The 15,815-nt window shown below is 36.2% G+C and overlaps 2 protein-coding genes across 2 annotated transcripts; one reads left to right on the top strand and one right to left on the bottom strand.

Annotated features, from left to right (window-relative positions):
• Positions 1-679: 679 nt before the first annotated feature.
• Positions 680-5,186, bottom strand: LOC107048426 (gastric triacylglycerol lipase). Its single transcript, XM_015271586.2, has 6 exons — positions 4,938-5,186; positions 3,835-4,036; positions 3,656-3,770; positions 2,933-3,335; positions 2,022-2,106; positions 680-1,103 (listed from the first exon to the last, which is right to left on the bottom strand). The coding sequence occupies exons 1-6, from the start codon at positions 5,097-5,099 to the stop codon at positions 739-741; spliced, it is 1,332 nt and encodes a 443-aa protein (XP_015127072.1). The 5' UTR covers positions 5,100-5,186; the 3' UTR covers positions 680-738.
• A 3,373-nt stretch (positions 5,187-8,559) lies between these two features.
• On the top strand, positions 8,560-15,595 carry LOC107048393 (protein TRC8 homolog). Its single transcript, XM_015271541.1, has 4 exons — positions 8,560-8,880; positions 10,651-11,083; positions 12,352-12,719; positions 14,192-15,595. Exons 2-4 carry the CDS (start codon positions 10,789-10,791, stop codon positions 15,593-15,595), a joined length of 2,067 nt encoding a protein of 688 aa, XP_015127027.1. The 5' UTR covers positions 8,560-8,880; positions 10,651-10,788.
• The last annotated feature ends 220 nt before the right edge of the window (positions 15,596-15,815 follow it).

Genomic DNA, 15,815 nt, shown 5'->3' with positions numbered 1-15,815 from the left:
TTGGCAGTGGCTGATTCGAAAATCATCTGAGAATCATCTGCATTACATTTCGACACCCGCCCCTGCACTCCGAGCCCATCAGACAAATATGAATATTCGAAAAAACATTCACATAAAAAGTAAAGAACTATTTATTTCGTCTTTTATTCGTAAATAAAAGTACAAAATAATATATTAATAATGTATTTAAATATGAATGAATGCTTTACTGCTTTTTGAGAGGAAATTTACAACGTGCTCTCTTGTAGCAAGGGGGTACGCTTAATATATAAAAAAGAAAGAAGACTTAATGTAAGCAAACCAAAATAATACATGGAATGTCACAGTGGTTCACTAGATGAAAGCTAGCCATAAGTTCACGAATAGTAACACTCGGATTAAACCTCCTTTCATGAATTTTTTTGACACCTCATGAAAAATAATCCACCGTTTTGCAAACAAGTTTTATTATTTATTTATAAGAGGGAAATTTTTGAAAAAATATCAATATTTTGCGAAATTTAATTTAGATAATTCTGGCTGGGTATGAATTTTTTCAAATTTTTTCCATGCAATTTAGTTGAAAAATTAAAAAACTGAAAATATCCAAAAGTACAGCGTAGCCCGGCCTGAGGATAAAGCTACTTCAAATAGTCAATTATAGGACGAATGAATATAGAAAATGTAAGACCACGTTCGTTCGAATTATTATTATTATTAACAGATTATACATATTAATATCAAATTCAATACTTAAAATTATATGTTATTATTATACTTAGATTTGATCCTATTGTTATCATCATTATTTTCGTATTTATTGTGGAATCCAGTGAGGATCTCCATCAATCTGTCGTACACTAGGGTCTTGACGTCTTTGGCGGTGACGAAGTCAAGGTGATTGAAGTCTTTGTAAGGAACAACCTCGTAAAGAAGTGAGAGGTTACGAGGGAGGTGAGATATCAGGCTCTTGATGTCAGCTACTGTACACAGCGGATCATTCTCGGCACGAAATAGCACTGACGGAACAACGATGTTCTTGGTGTCATAGAGTGGCGGTGTCGTTTGGCCGTAATGCTTGAGGTTCAACTCCGGATTTTCGTAATCGTATCGTTGAAATTTCCCTGAAAAATCACAGTGCAGGAGTTCATTTCGGAGATTCGATTGCAAGAGAGCACATATGAAAATATTTCTTGGAAAAACCCAGCGAATTCGCTAAACAATCGGATTTCTATTGAACTTTCTACCATTTTTTGTATTTATATTCTATTGAAAAAGTCAATGGAGTTCGATTTTTTAATTTCACTCAGTCTATTGAGATAATTTCTATAGAATTTACTCGCCTCAAATTTTTGAGTTTGATTTTCTTGGGGCAAAGAAGAGAAAAATAGAATGAAAAAAAGTATTCAATTTTTTCGTGAGTCAACTGATAAAATCCTTTGGAAAAAATAGAAAACTTAACGAATTCGCTAGAAAATTCTATTGGAATTCTATAGGAATTCTATGGGATTTCTATAAGATTTTTATTGGAATTCTATTAAAAAAATTCTTTTTGTTTTTTGCGCTGATTCTATTGGATCTTCAATCAGAAAAGCTCTAGATTTCAAGTTTCTGTTTGAATTTTTCTCTTAGATCTTTTCTATCAGAACTATTGGGCACAAATTTTCTAAATTTTTTCCGCAGGATTTTGTGTTGTTCCGCATTGCAGACTCCGTGAAAAAAACTTGAAAATTGATGCCCAAGCATTCTTATAGAAAAACTCTCAAGAGAACAATTCAAACAGAAATTCGAAATCTATTGACTTTTTCTTATCGAATATCCAATAGAGTTAGCGCAAAAAACGAAGAATATTTTTCAATAGAATTCCAATAGAAATTCTATAGAAACCCCTATAGAATTCCAATAGAATTTTCTAGCGAACTCGCTAGGTTTTCTGTTGCATTTTTTCATACGTGCAGTCATGCAAATAATTCCACGTACAGCGAAAATGGAGTATCTTATCGATATTGAAAATGTCATCATTTTTTTTTTTATTGTCTTACCGGTCTGCGCATGTTGGCGATACTGATAAAATGCCTTGGCAGATGTTCCAGCAGGGTAGTAATTTAGATAATTAATGAGCGTCGCCTGCAACAATGGTTATAAGAAATAACCATACGAAGTAATGTACAATCTTCACAGCAAAACCTAGCAAATTCCATTAGATTTCTTTTGAAATTTTTTTGTCCCATTCTATTGAAGAATTGGACAAAAAAACTTTACTGTTTTTTCACAGAAAATGTTCAATAGAAAATATATTACAGAAAAAATCAGTAGAACTTTTTCTATTCAGACACTTTCCACAAGAATTCCTGAATATAAATGTTTCGAGTTTTTCCACTCTATTTTTTTTTCATTTAAAAAAATCAAACAAAAGATTTGAAAAATTTGGGGTAAAGAATTTCTATAAAAAATCTTTGAATATAGTAAATTGTATAGAAAGATCGAATATTATTAATTTTTCTGTAAAACATTTTCTACTGAACATTTCTATTAAAAAAAGGGGGTGATAAATTCAGGAATTTTTCAACACAACTGGACAAAAACTAACAGAAAGTTCAATCAAAATCCAATTAAATTTTCTAACGAAGTCATTAGGTTTTTCCATGACATTTTTTCGTGCGCGAATAGGAGAGCAAAATTATATTTCTGTTATTTTTATACAAAATTTAATGAGAAAATGTAAAGCAAATATTGAATTTTCCACTCTGTAACGTGATCTTTCTTGCAAATCTTGTTTCTTTTCTCGGAGTATTGTTATCCCCCACAGAAAATCTTGGGAGACTGAATTTCCTGCAAAATTTGTGACGACAATAAATGAAAAAAGCCTAGGATCCCAATATTTTTTACGCAATATTTTTTTTACGATAATCCGGAATTTAATATGAAGTAAAGTGATTATTTTCGTACGCACCTTATTCATTTGCGCTGGATTGCTGGCGCCAAGTAGTAAATCAAAAGGCAGATAACAGAGATCTACAATATTATTGGGCGCGCAGAGTCGTTTGAAGAAAGCTGTGAACGTGGAGCTCTGAGGAATTAATTCAGTTGCTCCCCTTGGATCCAGCAGATTCTGCAAAAATTGTCCAGCTGACATTACGATCAGCCTCATTGGACTCTTCGTAACCCAGTAAGCCATCGGTGCAAAGTGAAATATCAAATCGATCTTCTTGTTGTATTCGGGCTTCGCCGACAACAGCATCATGATGGTTGTGGTTCCAAGAGAATGGCCCACGTAGGAGATCCTGGATTGTCCTGTGGTCTCTAGAACGTAATCTATCATGGTGGGGACGTCCAGGAGAGCGTAATCATCGATGCTGTTGATCAAAATGGAGTATTCATGACAGATAATTTGAGGAGAGCGCCGGAAAAATTGCGTGAGACTTCTTGTCTTTTGAAGACAAGAGTTCATGAAAATTAGCGGGATCTCTAGATAATTCTGGGTTAAAAAAATGTTAAAAATTCCGAGGTTTTCTACGGAATTCTAGAGAATTTGGAACTGTGCCAGAAAATTTGGGAAAATTCTTAACAAATCATCATTTTCAAATATGAAACATCCACTCAACGAAACTTCCAAGTCATTGAGAACAATCGGGTTCCATAACTAGACCTGAATTTCCAATTTCTTAATTCCTACCTAATGTCCCAAAAATCGGCGTCTGTGGGTTTGAGAGTCGTGTGATTCCGGCTGTAAGTGCCTCCTCTGACATTCCCTATCCACACGTCGTATCCAGCGTCAGACAGTATGTGTGCTGTGTAAACACATTAAAAATTAGATCCCAGATCAATTTCGAATTTATTGATATTCGAAATTACCGAGACTCCTCTCCTTTCCGAATATCACGAAGCAGTCGGCCGAGGCTGCCAGTCCAGGATGCAGGAAGATGACTCGATTTTTACCGACATTTCTCGGAGAGTTTGGGTTCGGGGGTAGTCGGAATAACGCCAGGATATAGCCATCCTCGGTGGTGACACTATAACGCTCGGCTTCTCGTCCCTGTTCAGCAACCAGTCCTATCTGATTCAGAATGACAATTACGAATCGATAAAACTTTCATCTGTAATTTTCCTACCCTAAATAAAAATTTTAATCATGTGAGGGGATTAATTCATTCATTTCAAATTAATTTTATTTAATTCGAATGATGATTCCTCTGAATACAGAAAATTCCATCAATTTTTTTTCAATTTCGATTGACATTTCTTACAAAAAAGTTGATATTTTTTTACGTCGCATCAGAAAATTCAAGAAATAATGTTTGCATAATTTATATGTAAGAATTCCTATTCAGAAATGCCAACAGCATAAGTTATACAGAAAGGTAAACACTTAATGAATTGTTTATGTAAATAATATCTATTGAAAAACTCATGGTGAAGAAAAAATTTCACGGAGAAATCTAGCGTATTCGCTGGAAAATTCTATAGTATTTCTGTCGAATCTTCTTTTAGTTTTTGGCCGATTCTCTCGAAAGATTTCGCCGCTTACCTGCGATTTTTTTTCGATAGAAACGTTCGGTGAAAAATATTCTATAGAAAAAGTCTACGGAATTCGATTCTTATATACAATTTATTTGATTGATATACTTTCTACAGAAATTCTTTGGCTAAAATTTTCAAACTTTTTTTTGTTTCATTTTTTCAATCAATAGAAAAAAAAAATTGAGTGAAAAAAAAAGAAGAATTCGTATCGAGAAATTTTTATGAAAAAATCTCTGAATAGAAAAAGTTGTATGGAAACATGACATTCTACTAATTTCTTCTGTAGAATAGTTTCTATCGGACATTTTCTGTAAAAAAAATTCGAATCGGCCAAAAATTAATGGAATTTTCTGTAAAAAATCAGTCGAAATCCAATAGAATTTTCAAGTGAAATGATATTTTTCTATAAATTCTATAAAATCATCAACTGTTCTTACAAAGTCCAGAGCAACGAACTCGGCATCTCCAGCATCAGCTCGTCTCCGGACTTTTATCAGATCCGGCACTCGATTGTACTCAAACCCAGCCGACAGCAAAATCAACTCCAAAAGTACGAACACTGTTGGTACTGTCAATATCTCACAAACCCTCCCTTTCATTCTGATTTCCAAACTCCCGAAAAATATACAACCATAAGTTTAACACTGGAAATTGAATGCAACTCCCCAGTGTCTTCCACACGCCATCAACACTCGTTAGGGACTGATGTCAATTCGAGATCTCCAAAGGATGCTCTCATCCTCATCAAACCTCCCCCCCTGCCCTCTTCAACCTTTCCTCTAGGAATCTTCATTGTGCGGGGCGACTGCAGCCACCTAATCACCTTGATTTTTCCTGCCTCTAGATGTCAGAAAAACTAGTACCCTCTCCACCATTTTTATTATAAATATGTACCAAAAAACTGCATGCAAGGATGAACATCATTTTTTGCTGTCGACACTTTCAAGGAAAAACAATTATGTTACTATAAATTCACTAATGAAAAAGTTACATAGGAAATGTTTTCTGATTGATTTGTGTACAAAATTACGCAATTTTCTGCACCTATTACTCTGCGATTGTTTCTCTGAGAATTTTTGAACATTTTTTGAATTTCTGAAATCTGTCAACGGCTTCTTATTGGGTTTGGGCACGAGGAACACTGAAAATACAGAAAAAACTTGAAAAACTCATACTCGTGAATTTCTACACAAAAATTTCAAGAGTCATCTGCAAGAAATAAAAATCTATTCCTTTGTAGTATTGAAAAATTGAACGGAAAAATTTAATAATTCCAAGTGGTGGATTTTTCTAGAAATTCTTTTCATATCCATGAGTTTTCTAAGTTTATTTTTCATTTCGTAATAGGAAAGAATGAAAAAATAGTGGAAAAAGTTGTAGAAAAAGCTATTTATTTTCTCCTATCGAATGTGAATGAATAAACGATAATAATAAATAAATAAAATAGAATTTTATTTGAATTTTGTCAATAAAATCAGCACTAGGTTTTTCGATTGAATTTTGTCATGTGTCTGAACCAAATTTGTTAGCGCATATTCAATGAACATTGATATAATTATCACAGATACAACTGCTAACCCCGTCATTTTCGTTGAGTGATATGACTCCACCACGCATCATACTCTTCGCATGTATCCCCCACAGAAAATTGGCATGCGAGAATTTCTCGTCTTCAACAGCATCGTAGACTAGAACGTGAGACAGTCGTTGTTACAACACCCCAGTGTTTTAATTAAATCAGAATGAAAACAACATAATTAGATTGAATTTGATTTGAATTGAACGTATATTTTGTAATTGGGGGGATTACGTACCTGTTACGTACCCATCGGACTGTCAGTCCGATAATATGAACTGAATTTTTGAATGGATTTTTTCGACAACAATTGTTTGTCTTTAAGCAGTATTTGACTTTATCTTGAAAACAATGACTGTCTTATGAACAAAGTACTTATCGATTGTAGCGAGATATGATCACAGTTAAATTATTGTATATATCAAATGTTTGTCCTTAGGGGATATTTTACTCCAGGACATCTAATGAAATGCTTCCAATAATAATAACTTTTCGATTTTGATGACAAAATCATCTATGTCATTGAGTTCTCGGCGCTGGCTGATAGAAATATAACAGTTAAAGAAAAGGACAAGCGACTCAAGTATCAACCACTCCTGTCTGAGCTACGTCAACTTAACCGAGGATTCAGAGTAAAATTGTTTGTCCTTATTATTGGCTCTCTGGGGGAAATTAAGCAGTCCTTCATATCTAAGATCGAAACCATCACGGCCTGTAGGCGTAATACCTTCACATTAACTGACCAAATGCAAAAGGCTGTCATCCTTGGGTTCCTCCGTCTACTTTTAGACACATGATTCTGGACTGCAGTAGATCTCATCCCTCTGGTTAGAGAGAGCACTATTGTAGAGTGATTAGGAAAAGTTTGTATCGCTTCCCTGGCGGACTTCTTGATTGCGCTTCGATCGGTTGTCGATTGAGAAATCGAGTTACTCAGTATGTCGATTGGAATTCGATTGTAATTCAATTGAGATTTCAAATGAATGGTCAAAAATCCATTGCAAGTGAATGATTGCAATCGACAACAAGAAATCAATTGCAAGTGAATTTGGGAAGGAAAAAAAATGGAAACGAAACTGGAACAATTAATCAAGTGGTCGATCATGAGTCGATCGGATCCCAATCGAGTTTCAATCGAATGCTAGTCAACATACTGAGCAACTCGATTCCTCAATCGACCGGTCCGTCAGGGTTAGCTTGCATGGGCGAGCGTCAAGGTGAAGTCGGAACCCTCAAGGATCCTTCAGCTGTCTCATTGACAAGTAAAAAAAAATAATAATATTATAAGGCCGGGCTCGGAAAGATCCCGACCTGTAGGCGAAATGTCTTCATATTAGCTGGCCAAATGCAAAAGGCTGTCATCCTTGGGTTCCTCCGTCTACTTTTAGACACATGATTCTGGACTGCAGTAGAGCTCACCCTCTGGTTAGAGAGAGCACTATTGTAGAGTGATTAGGAAAAGTTTGTATCGCTTAGCTTACATGGGCGAGCGTCGAGGTGAAGTCGGAACCCTCAAGGATCCTTCAGCTGTCTCATTGACAAGTAAAAAAAAATAATAATATTATAAGGCCGGGCTCGGAAAGATCCCGACCTGTAGGCGAAATGTCTTCATATTAGCTGGCCAAATGCAAAAGGCTGTCATCCTTGGGTTCCTCCGTCTACTTTTAGACACATGATTCTGGACTGCAGTAGAGCTCACCCTCTGGTTAGAGAGAACACTATTGTAGAGTGATTAGGAAAAGTTTGTATCGCTTAGCTTGCATGGGCGAGCGTCGAGGTGAAGTTGGGACTCTCAAGGATCATTCAGTAGTTCATTTACGAGTAACTAATAATAATAATAATATAGGGGAGGGTAGGGTGAAATGGACACTTTAGACTTTTTTAAAATTATTCATAACGCAGAAAGAAATGCATCAATAGAGCTCAGTTAAGGCTCATCACAAAGGGAAAGAACTGCTCTTTCTTTTGAAAAAAAAAAGATTAAATTTCATCAACATTTCAACCCGTTAGTAATATTTTTAAAAAAGTCAAAAGTGTCCATTTTCACCCCAACCTACCCTATTTATGATGTATATCTCCTGGTTTGTCCTTTTAGGGGGTTCTTCACCTCAGGGCATAAATAAACGCTTTTATATCCCGTCGCAAGTGGCAAAAGATTCGAAAATTAAGGACAATCAATATTTCCTCGAACAATCTTAATAACAAATAACATGACTGTAACCCGCCTTCTTTCCCCCAATGCGAATAGTTCGAAATGTTATGTATTGTTAATTCTAATGAACGTAAACATCGCACCCCACGGAAAATGAAACATAAATCCCTGAAAACCTGAATATTAGATTCTTCTAAATGCGTTCACGTCATGTTCTACTACATTTAATCAATTTTTTCCCCTTAAGTAACAAAGCATTTAAGGTTGTTCATTTCTTATACGTCCCCAGTGCCGCTTCATCGCGTCACTGGGTCACTGCTACGAGCTGTCACAATAGAAAAAAAAATCCCAAGTATAAACAGCACCGAGGACATGGTGTGAGGTGACAACTACATGATAAAAATATATCACGTCTGTTTACGTCACAGAAAATCGAAACCAATATCTCGTCACGAAACAATACAATACCCCTGGTACATTGCCGTATGATACGGAAGTGCAAAATTATTTTGAGGTTAGGTACGTCTGTGCGACTGTGCCATTGTAAACGTAACATGTTAACGAGGATGTGATAAGGCAAATTTTTTTTTTGCTCTTCCATCAGCCATCGCACACAATTTACTTGTGATTAAACAATATTTTTCATGATTTGGTGAGTTGTTGTTTACTTTCGAACTACTAAATTCCCTCGTGTGGAGTTCATTTCATCTCCAGTTGCAGAAGGTTCAATTGAATCATCTGTCATTTTTCATATCTCATGGAGGTTTCAGCATTAATATTCATATTTTTTTTTCATCGTTTTTTGTTCACTAAGTAGATTTTGCAAATCATGGTCGCGGGCAGGCTAAGTAATTTCGTAATAAGTTGTTTACATGTATAAGAAATTTAATTTCTTCTTTGAATCTCAAGGGAAATGCTACTATTGAATGTTACGGGGAAAAAAATCATAATGACGTATATGTAAATTGATGTATGAAAAAATTGGATTGAAAAACCTAGCGCTTACTATGAGAGATTCTATTGAATTTCCATTGAAAATTCCACAGCTTTACTACACGTTTTTTTCAATAAAAATATTTATTGGAAAATATAAGTTTTTCCTATTAAAATATTTTCTATAATAGTTCCTTGACATGAATTTTCCAAGATTTTCCACTGTATTTTACCTGTTGTTTATAAAAAAATTAACAGAAACATGCAATTTTTGAACCGAGGAATTTATATAAAAAATACAATAGAATAAGTTGAACAGACAAATAGAAATCCACCGATTTTTTCTACACAATATTTCCCATTGAACATTTCTATTGAAAAAGAAAACGCGCAGATAAGCTGAATTTTCCAATAAAATCATCCAAAAACTAAGAAAATTTAACAGAAATCCAATTGAATTTTCTAGCGAAATCACTAGTTTTTTTATTGGAATTATGGGTAGAATTGGAATAATAACTCTGTGAATTTAATATGACTAGGATTCTTTATTCAGTCACACGCAGAAGACGCATCTCGATCTTTACTCCAACTCCGACTACCGGAGACTAACTTCAGAAAAATAAGGACCAGTACATTGGACCACATCGAACGCATTTTCTCTTTGTCCTTTGTTCTATGTTTTGTTCTGAGAATTCGTAGTCGCCCGCCATGCGATCGCCTCGTAATATAAACACAGTTTATACACTGAAAGAAAAATGACAAAGTTCTCAAACAAGTCTTACTTGTGCCAAAAAAATAGTTTTTTAGAAATTATCAAAAAATGATTTTTTGTGCCAAACATGCAGAGAGTGCGCCGGTATGAAAAAATTTTGTCGCAAAAATAGATTTAGTAGTTCAAAAAAAAATTCATTCTCTGTACACGCAAGAAATGTCATTTCTAGTACTACTCCTTCGTTATTCGATACTTCCACACGCATTTTGCTCCCGAAAAATCTTTGTTTTATGCGAAACAAGGGACAGTAGTTTTTTCTTTCGGCTGTCTAATAATTACAAACAAGAAATGAACCCTTAAATGAAATAATAATAATGATGTGATAACAATCTTGTGACTTAGGGATAAAATATTTGTTGATAAATTTTCCTCTATATGAGATATTTTCATCCTGAAAAGGCACCGTCTGGTGCTAATTATCCGCCTCTTGAGCCAAATATTTCGTTGCCGTCGAAAGCAGAGCAATTATTCATGTTTGAAACTTTCAAGTTCGAACGCAACAAATTATTTTTTGGCAATTTTCATCTAGCGATTTTGTTGACCCAAATAAGACTTGTTTGACAACGTGTTTGTTTTTCGCTCAGTGTGCGGCGACACTAAAATGTGTCGAGCTGTGTAGAGATTGATTTTTGAATACCATTTCGTTCCATGAAATCCAGAATTTTTTTATGGAATTTTTTTGGCACTTCTACCTAATGACTTTTCATTTCCCAACAGCTAGAACCCTCCCAGGTGCCGTCATCCAGTGAATTGTGATGCATTGTCATCACCCAACAATTCCAGAATCCAACATACTCCAACAACTCTCCATGAACATTTGATCCCCAAGACTTCCGAAGGACAACCAGCGCAATCATGGAGACGATAATGCGGGACAGGATAATGGGATTTGCCAATGTGGTGATGAGAGTGCCCCCCCTGTTCATCATCGATGAACTTCTGAGGCTCAGTCTAGGGGTGCCCGAGGAGAACATAATCCTACTATCTAACGAAACAATAATAGATAATCTGAAAGTCAACAGTGTGCAGAATACAATTGTCGGTTCCTTGGTCTCATCGGAGCCGTTTTTTATGAAACAATTTAATATTGATGACTACCTCTATCAGACGAATGTTATCACACCCATAAAATTCCTCGCTTGTTGCTTGGGTAAGTGAATTTGGGTACATGAACCAGTTGTAAAGTAAATGATCCTATGCTCGTCTCGTCAGTTCGAGTCAACAAATTCTGAAAAACATTTCTGGGAGATATTCGCTCAGAATGGGATAAAATTTTCTCAATGTACTGTCTAAAGTACACTGATAGAATGATTCATTTATTCCAAACGAGATTCGTTAACTATTAACGAATGGTAGAGTTGAATGTGACCAAATAAATATTCGTTAATAGTTAACGAATGGTTCACTTGAAAGGTGAGTCAAACAATATGCATTTGTTAACTATTAACGAATGAACATTTGGTGAGACTAAATCGACCTTAAACTTCAACCAAATCCATTTGTTAACAATAAATAATCCTGCCTATCGGTGAATCAATCATTCTAACGGGATGGAACCTCCACTGAAAAAGTTGAAGAAGTTGACTTATAATTACAACATTGAGAGAAAAATATAATTCTTCTGACTATATTCTATCACCATCGAATTATAGTGAAAAAGTCCTCAACAATTTTTCATGGGTTACGGTAACTATGGCCGGAGAAGTAATTACTACAATGGAATGTAGTCATTGCAACTATTTTATAGTTCTCCTCACGATAGATTTGTCGTTGTCACTTTTGAACTTGGGTTAGTTTAACTGCATTTTGATTTGCAAAAGTTACGCTTGTGAAGTTACTATAATGTGCCGCATACAAAAAAACAATCGTATCGTTCACCAAAATGCCTCAACTATTTTCTTATTATAAATCGAACTTCAGATTTTTCTCTCAGCGAATATTGAGTGGTAACTTTCCGAAGTGTCAAGATGTTACTGTTTCATGCATTTTTCTTGAATTTTTAACTATCCGAGACCTCATTCCGGAGATTTTAATCCCATTTTATTATTATAACGAAGAAATGAACATTTTAAAATTGTGAGTTCCTGAACTTGCGGGTTAAGAATTCACTCTATCGTAGCATCAGTTGATGTGAATGAGATTTTCCTCTCTTATTTTTCTCTCTCATCAACTAAAATCAAATTCCAATCGTATTTCACCCTTTACAGTTTCTTTCTGGGACTGTCAAAATGATTAAAATGTGACATCTGAATGAGCCTCACACATTTACCTTATTCAAGAATTCTTATACAAAAAATTAAAATCAACTTGACGAATGAATTAAAAATAAAAAAATTAAATGCATTGAAAAATCACAGGATTATAATATGAGGAATATCTCCCCTGATGTAATTAATCTTGATAATGAATCTATTAAAGGTATCCTCGCATCATTGTACATATTCATGCTGTGGACGAAGCATCTGATAGTTGTCTACCTGTACCTGATATCAGTTGGCACGATATTTTTGTCCTACTGGTCCAATGTCAGCACGATGAAAGCCGTTATTGCCTACGCAAATTCATTTGATACATCGACGAGTATATTGGACGATATACTGTGTCTGAATATCAGTCAACATATGCGTTATGGTCCGGGATTGATTGTTATCCAGAATTACCTGCTGCAGAGTCTATTGGCGTGTATATTTTGCTACATTCATCTGGCCCCACGTCATCCGATACTCCAGAAATTACTAGTTGCCAGTTTTTTGGCGCCTTCTGTGCTGGCTATCACTCCGTTACCAGTAAGTTTATTATAGTTTCGAATGAAGTGTTGAAAAAGACGAATAATAATTAGACCCCGTAACAATTTTGATCGTTACATTATTCACCGTAATATTACGAAAAAAATTATTATGGAGCAAAATATTATCAAACGGTAATATTACCGTACACAGAGAGATGACATTAAGGATAAAACGAATAATTCAATAACACTATCAACACTCAATAATGTGCAAACTCCACCCCCAGAAAAATTGTTTATTTGAATTAAATAAACTTTATTTAAATCGAATAAATCGTTTATTTGATTGTGATAGAGGATTTATTTGATTCAAATAAAGTTTATTTAATTGAAATACACCATTTGTCTGCGTGCAATACTATTCATAAAAAAATTCGATTATTTATCAAAATTCATTATATTACTTACCGTAATATTGCGGCGTAATATTTTTTACTGTAATATTTCGATCGGATATTCAAAACGATTACGGGACAATATTACGGAAAAAAATATTATCAAACCGTAATATTACTGTACACAGAGAGATGATATCAAGGACAAGATGAATAATTCAATAACACTAATTTCAACACTAATAATTTGCAAGCTCCAATAATATTTGTTAAAAACTCCAAAAGTTGTGAGAAGTGTCGAAAAAGACCAAATGAAGAGACAATGTAGCACAGTAATATTACTTCCTACAATGGAAAAGACCAATAATAATTAGCCCCCTTCACAATTCTGATCGTTACATTATTGAGGCCGCCCACACGGAAAAATTTATATTCTGAAAAATAGATAAAAAAATATCTTAAAGTAGTCCAATTTATATAAAAAGGAATAAAATATATAGTACATAATATATGCTGAAAAAAATATATAAAATATATGGTTTATACATATTTTCTATATATTCTTCATAAGTTTGAAAAATCTATGGAATTGGCCTATATTATACAAGATCTATGCGCGCGCTCTCGCGCGCGCTGATCTATTCATTTGTTGAAATGAAGAAATGTAATTCATTGAATTTCATTTTCTCATGAATACCTTATAAATATTGATAATGAATCAAAGAGAATTCGACTAATGATTGAAGTGAATAGCGAAGTAGAGTAAAAGAATGTATAAAGAATTTTTCATTTTCAATTAATTATCTTCAATTTTTTAAAATAATCGGTCTCTATAAAAGGACAGAATTTATTAATTTCACCGATGATATGTATACATGTGAAATATACATATTATATATATATATATGACGTGAAAAAAAAATTTACCACCGAAGAATTTGAAAATGCCGTGTTTTTTTTGTGAATAACTTCGTGTCACATATTGACCAATCAGAATTAAGGATTAGCGATCAGGCAGTTTCGAGATATTTGGATATAAAGCAACTTTCTTTCATCTTTAGTAAAATAGGATACATTTTTCGATGGTTGCGGCTCCCCCAAACAACCCCCATTCTAATTTCAACTCCTCTTCCAGACAAACGTCCTCCACCACGCGCCGGTGTTCAGCGCGCTCCTCCCCCTAGCAGTCTCCAAATTCATCCTCTGGTACAACAGCTTCTCCATGCTGAAGATAATGCACGCGGGCTACAAGAACGCCCGCACCTTCATAAGCAACTACGGTCTCTCCGCCCTCGCCGAGATAGAGTGGATCCGGCTGAACGTTCCGAACGTCCTCCGCACCTTCTGGATGCTGCGCGTCAGCGAGCAGATAATCCAGATCCTGGGTAACCACTACGGCGACGAGACCCTGACCCTCTGCACGATGATCAAGACCCTCTTGGTGAACGGCTGCGAGACCCTGACAGCAGTCCTCGGCATGACCAGCATCATCTCCTACATCTGCCACCACATTGGCTGCTTCTTCCAGTGGGTCCTCCTCACCGAGGACAACGACGAGAAGAGCATCGGCACAGTATCCGCCATTCTGTTCTACATCCTAGCCCTCCAGACTGGTCTCACCAGTCTCGATCGCGACAAACGTTTCGTCAAGCTCTGCCGCAACTTCTGCCTCCTCTTCACAGCTGTTCTCCACTTCGTCCACAACATAGTCAATCCCCTCCTGATGTCCCTCAGTGCCTCCCACAATCCAGCCCTCCACAGACACCTTCGGGCCCTAGCCGTGTGCGCCTTCCTCATCATATTCCCAGTGTCTCTCCTCGTCTTCCTCTGGTCGCACTTCTCGATCAGCACTTGGCTGCTGGCTGTCACAGTATTCAGCATCGAGGTGATCGTCAAGGTGCTCGTGTCACTCTCCATATACTCTCTATTCCTGATTGACGCTTATCGGAGCACCTTCTGGGAGCAGTTGGACGACTGCGTCTACATGATCAAGGCTGTTGGGAATACAATTGAATTCGCTTTTGGAATTGTTCTGTTCTTCAATGGATTTTGGATCCTCATTTTTGAGTCAGGTGGAGCTATACGCGCCATCATGATGGGCATTCATGCATACTTCAATATTTGGAATGAAGCCAAGGCTGGCTGGAGTGTTTTTATGAAGCGCAGGACTGCTGTCAACAAGATCAATTCACTTCCTGAGGCCAGGGTTGAACAGCTCAGGATGCTTGATGATGTCTGCGCCATTTGCTATCAGGAGATGAAGAGTGCCAAGGTCACCAGGTGCAATCATTACTTCCATGGGGTCTGCTTGAGAAAGTGGCTGTATGTGCAGGATCGCTGTCCACTGTGTCATGATATTCTTTATAAGGTGGAGAGCCCGCAGGAGGGGAAGAGTCCGCCTGTCGTTGTCGCACAGAATGAGGAAGTGGGCCATGATCAGCCTGATAATGCTCAGGGGGGTGGGGAGGAGGGGGGGGGGGGCGGGGGGGAGGAGACGCAGGTGCCTCGGACACTTGACTCGAGGATTTCCACTGTCTGACTCTTGTTGGGGAGAACATTGTGATAATTATTGAGATAGACCCGCCGGTCACGGGTGACAAAATTTCGGAGAAAAACGGCGAAGGCGCGAAGGTCTATTGGATTTTTGTTGAACTCTCGGGTAGTTTTTGGCAGATTCTAGTGAAATGGGTAATGGAAAATGATCTGTAGAAAAAGTGAAGGAATTGGATTTTTCTATGCGATTTATTCTATTGAGATAT

Source organism: Diachasma alloeum, unplaced genomic scaffold (assembly GCF_001412515.2).
Source record: "Diachasma alloeum isolate Michigan unplaced genomic scaffold, Dall2.0 Dall_scaffold_00192, whole genome shotgun sequence".
Taxonomy (NCBI): domain Eukaryota; kingdom Metazoa; phylum Arthropoda; class Insecta; order Hymenoptera; family Braconidae; genus Diachasma; species Diachasma alloeum.
Note: the sequence above shows the minus strand (reverse complement) of the source record. Positions and strands in the feature narration are given on the sequence as shown.

Bases quoted from the DNA above. Each gene is read 5' to 3' on its own strand.
- LOC107048393 (XM_015271541.1), top strand. From the start codon at position 10,789: ATGGAGACGATAATGCGGGACAGGATAATGGGATTTGCCAATGTGGTG. The intron at 11,084-12,351 runs GTAAGTGAATTT...AATCTATTAAAG, and splicing joins ATTCCTCGCTTGTTGCTTGG to GTATCCTCGCATCATTGTAC. The intron at 12,720-14,191 runs GTAAGTTTATTA...CTCCTCTTCCAG, and splicing joins TGGCTATCACTCCGTTACCA to ACAAACGTCCTCCACCACGC.
- LOC107048426 (XM_015271586.2), bottom strand. From the start codon at position 5,099: ATGAAAGGGAGGGTTTGTGAGATATTGACAGTACCAACAGTGTTCGTA. The intron at 3,771-3,834 runs GTAATTTCGAAT...GTGTTTACACAG, and splicing joins CGGAAAGGAGAGGAGTCTCG to CACACATACTGTCTGACGCT. The intron at 3,336-3,655 runs GTAGGAATTAAG...TTTGATCAACAG, and splicing joins GCCGATTTTTGGGACATTAG to CATCGATGATTACGCTCTCC.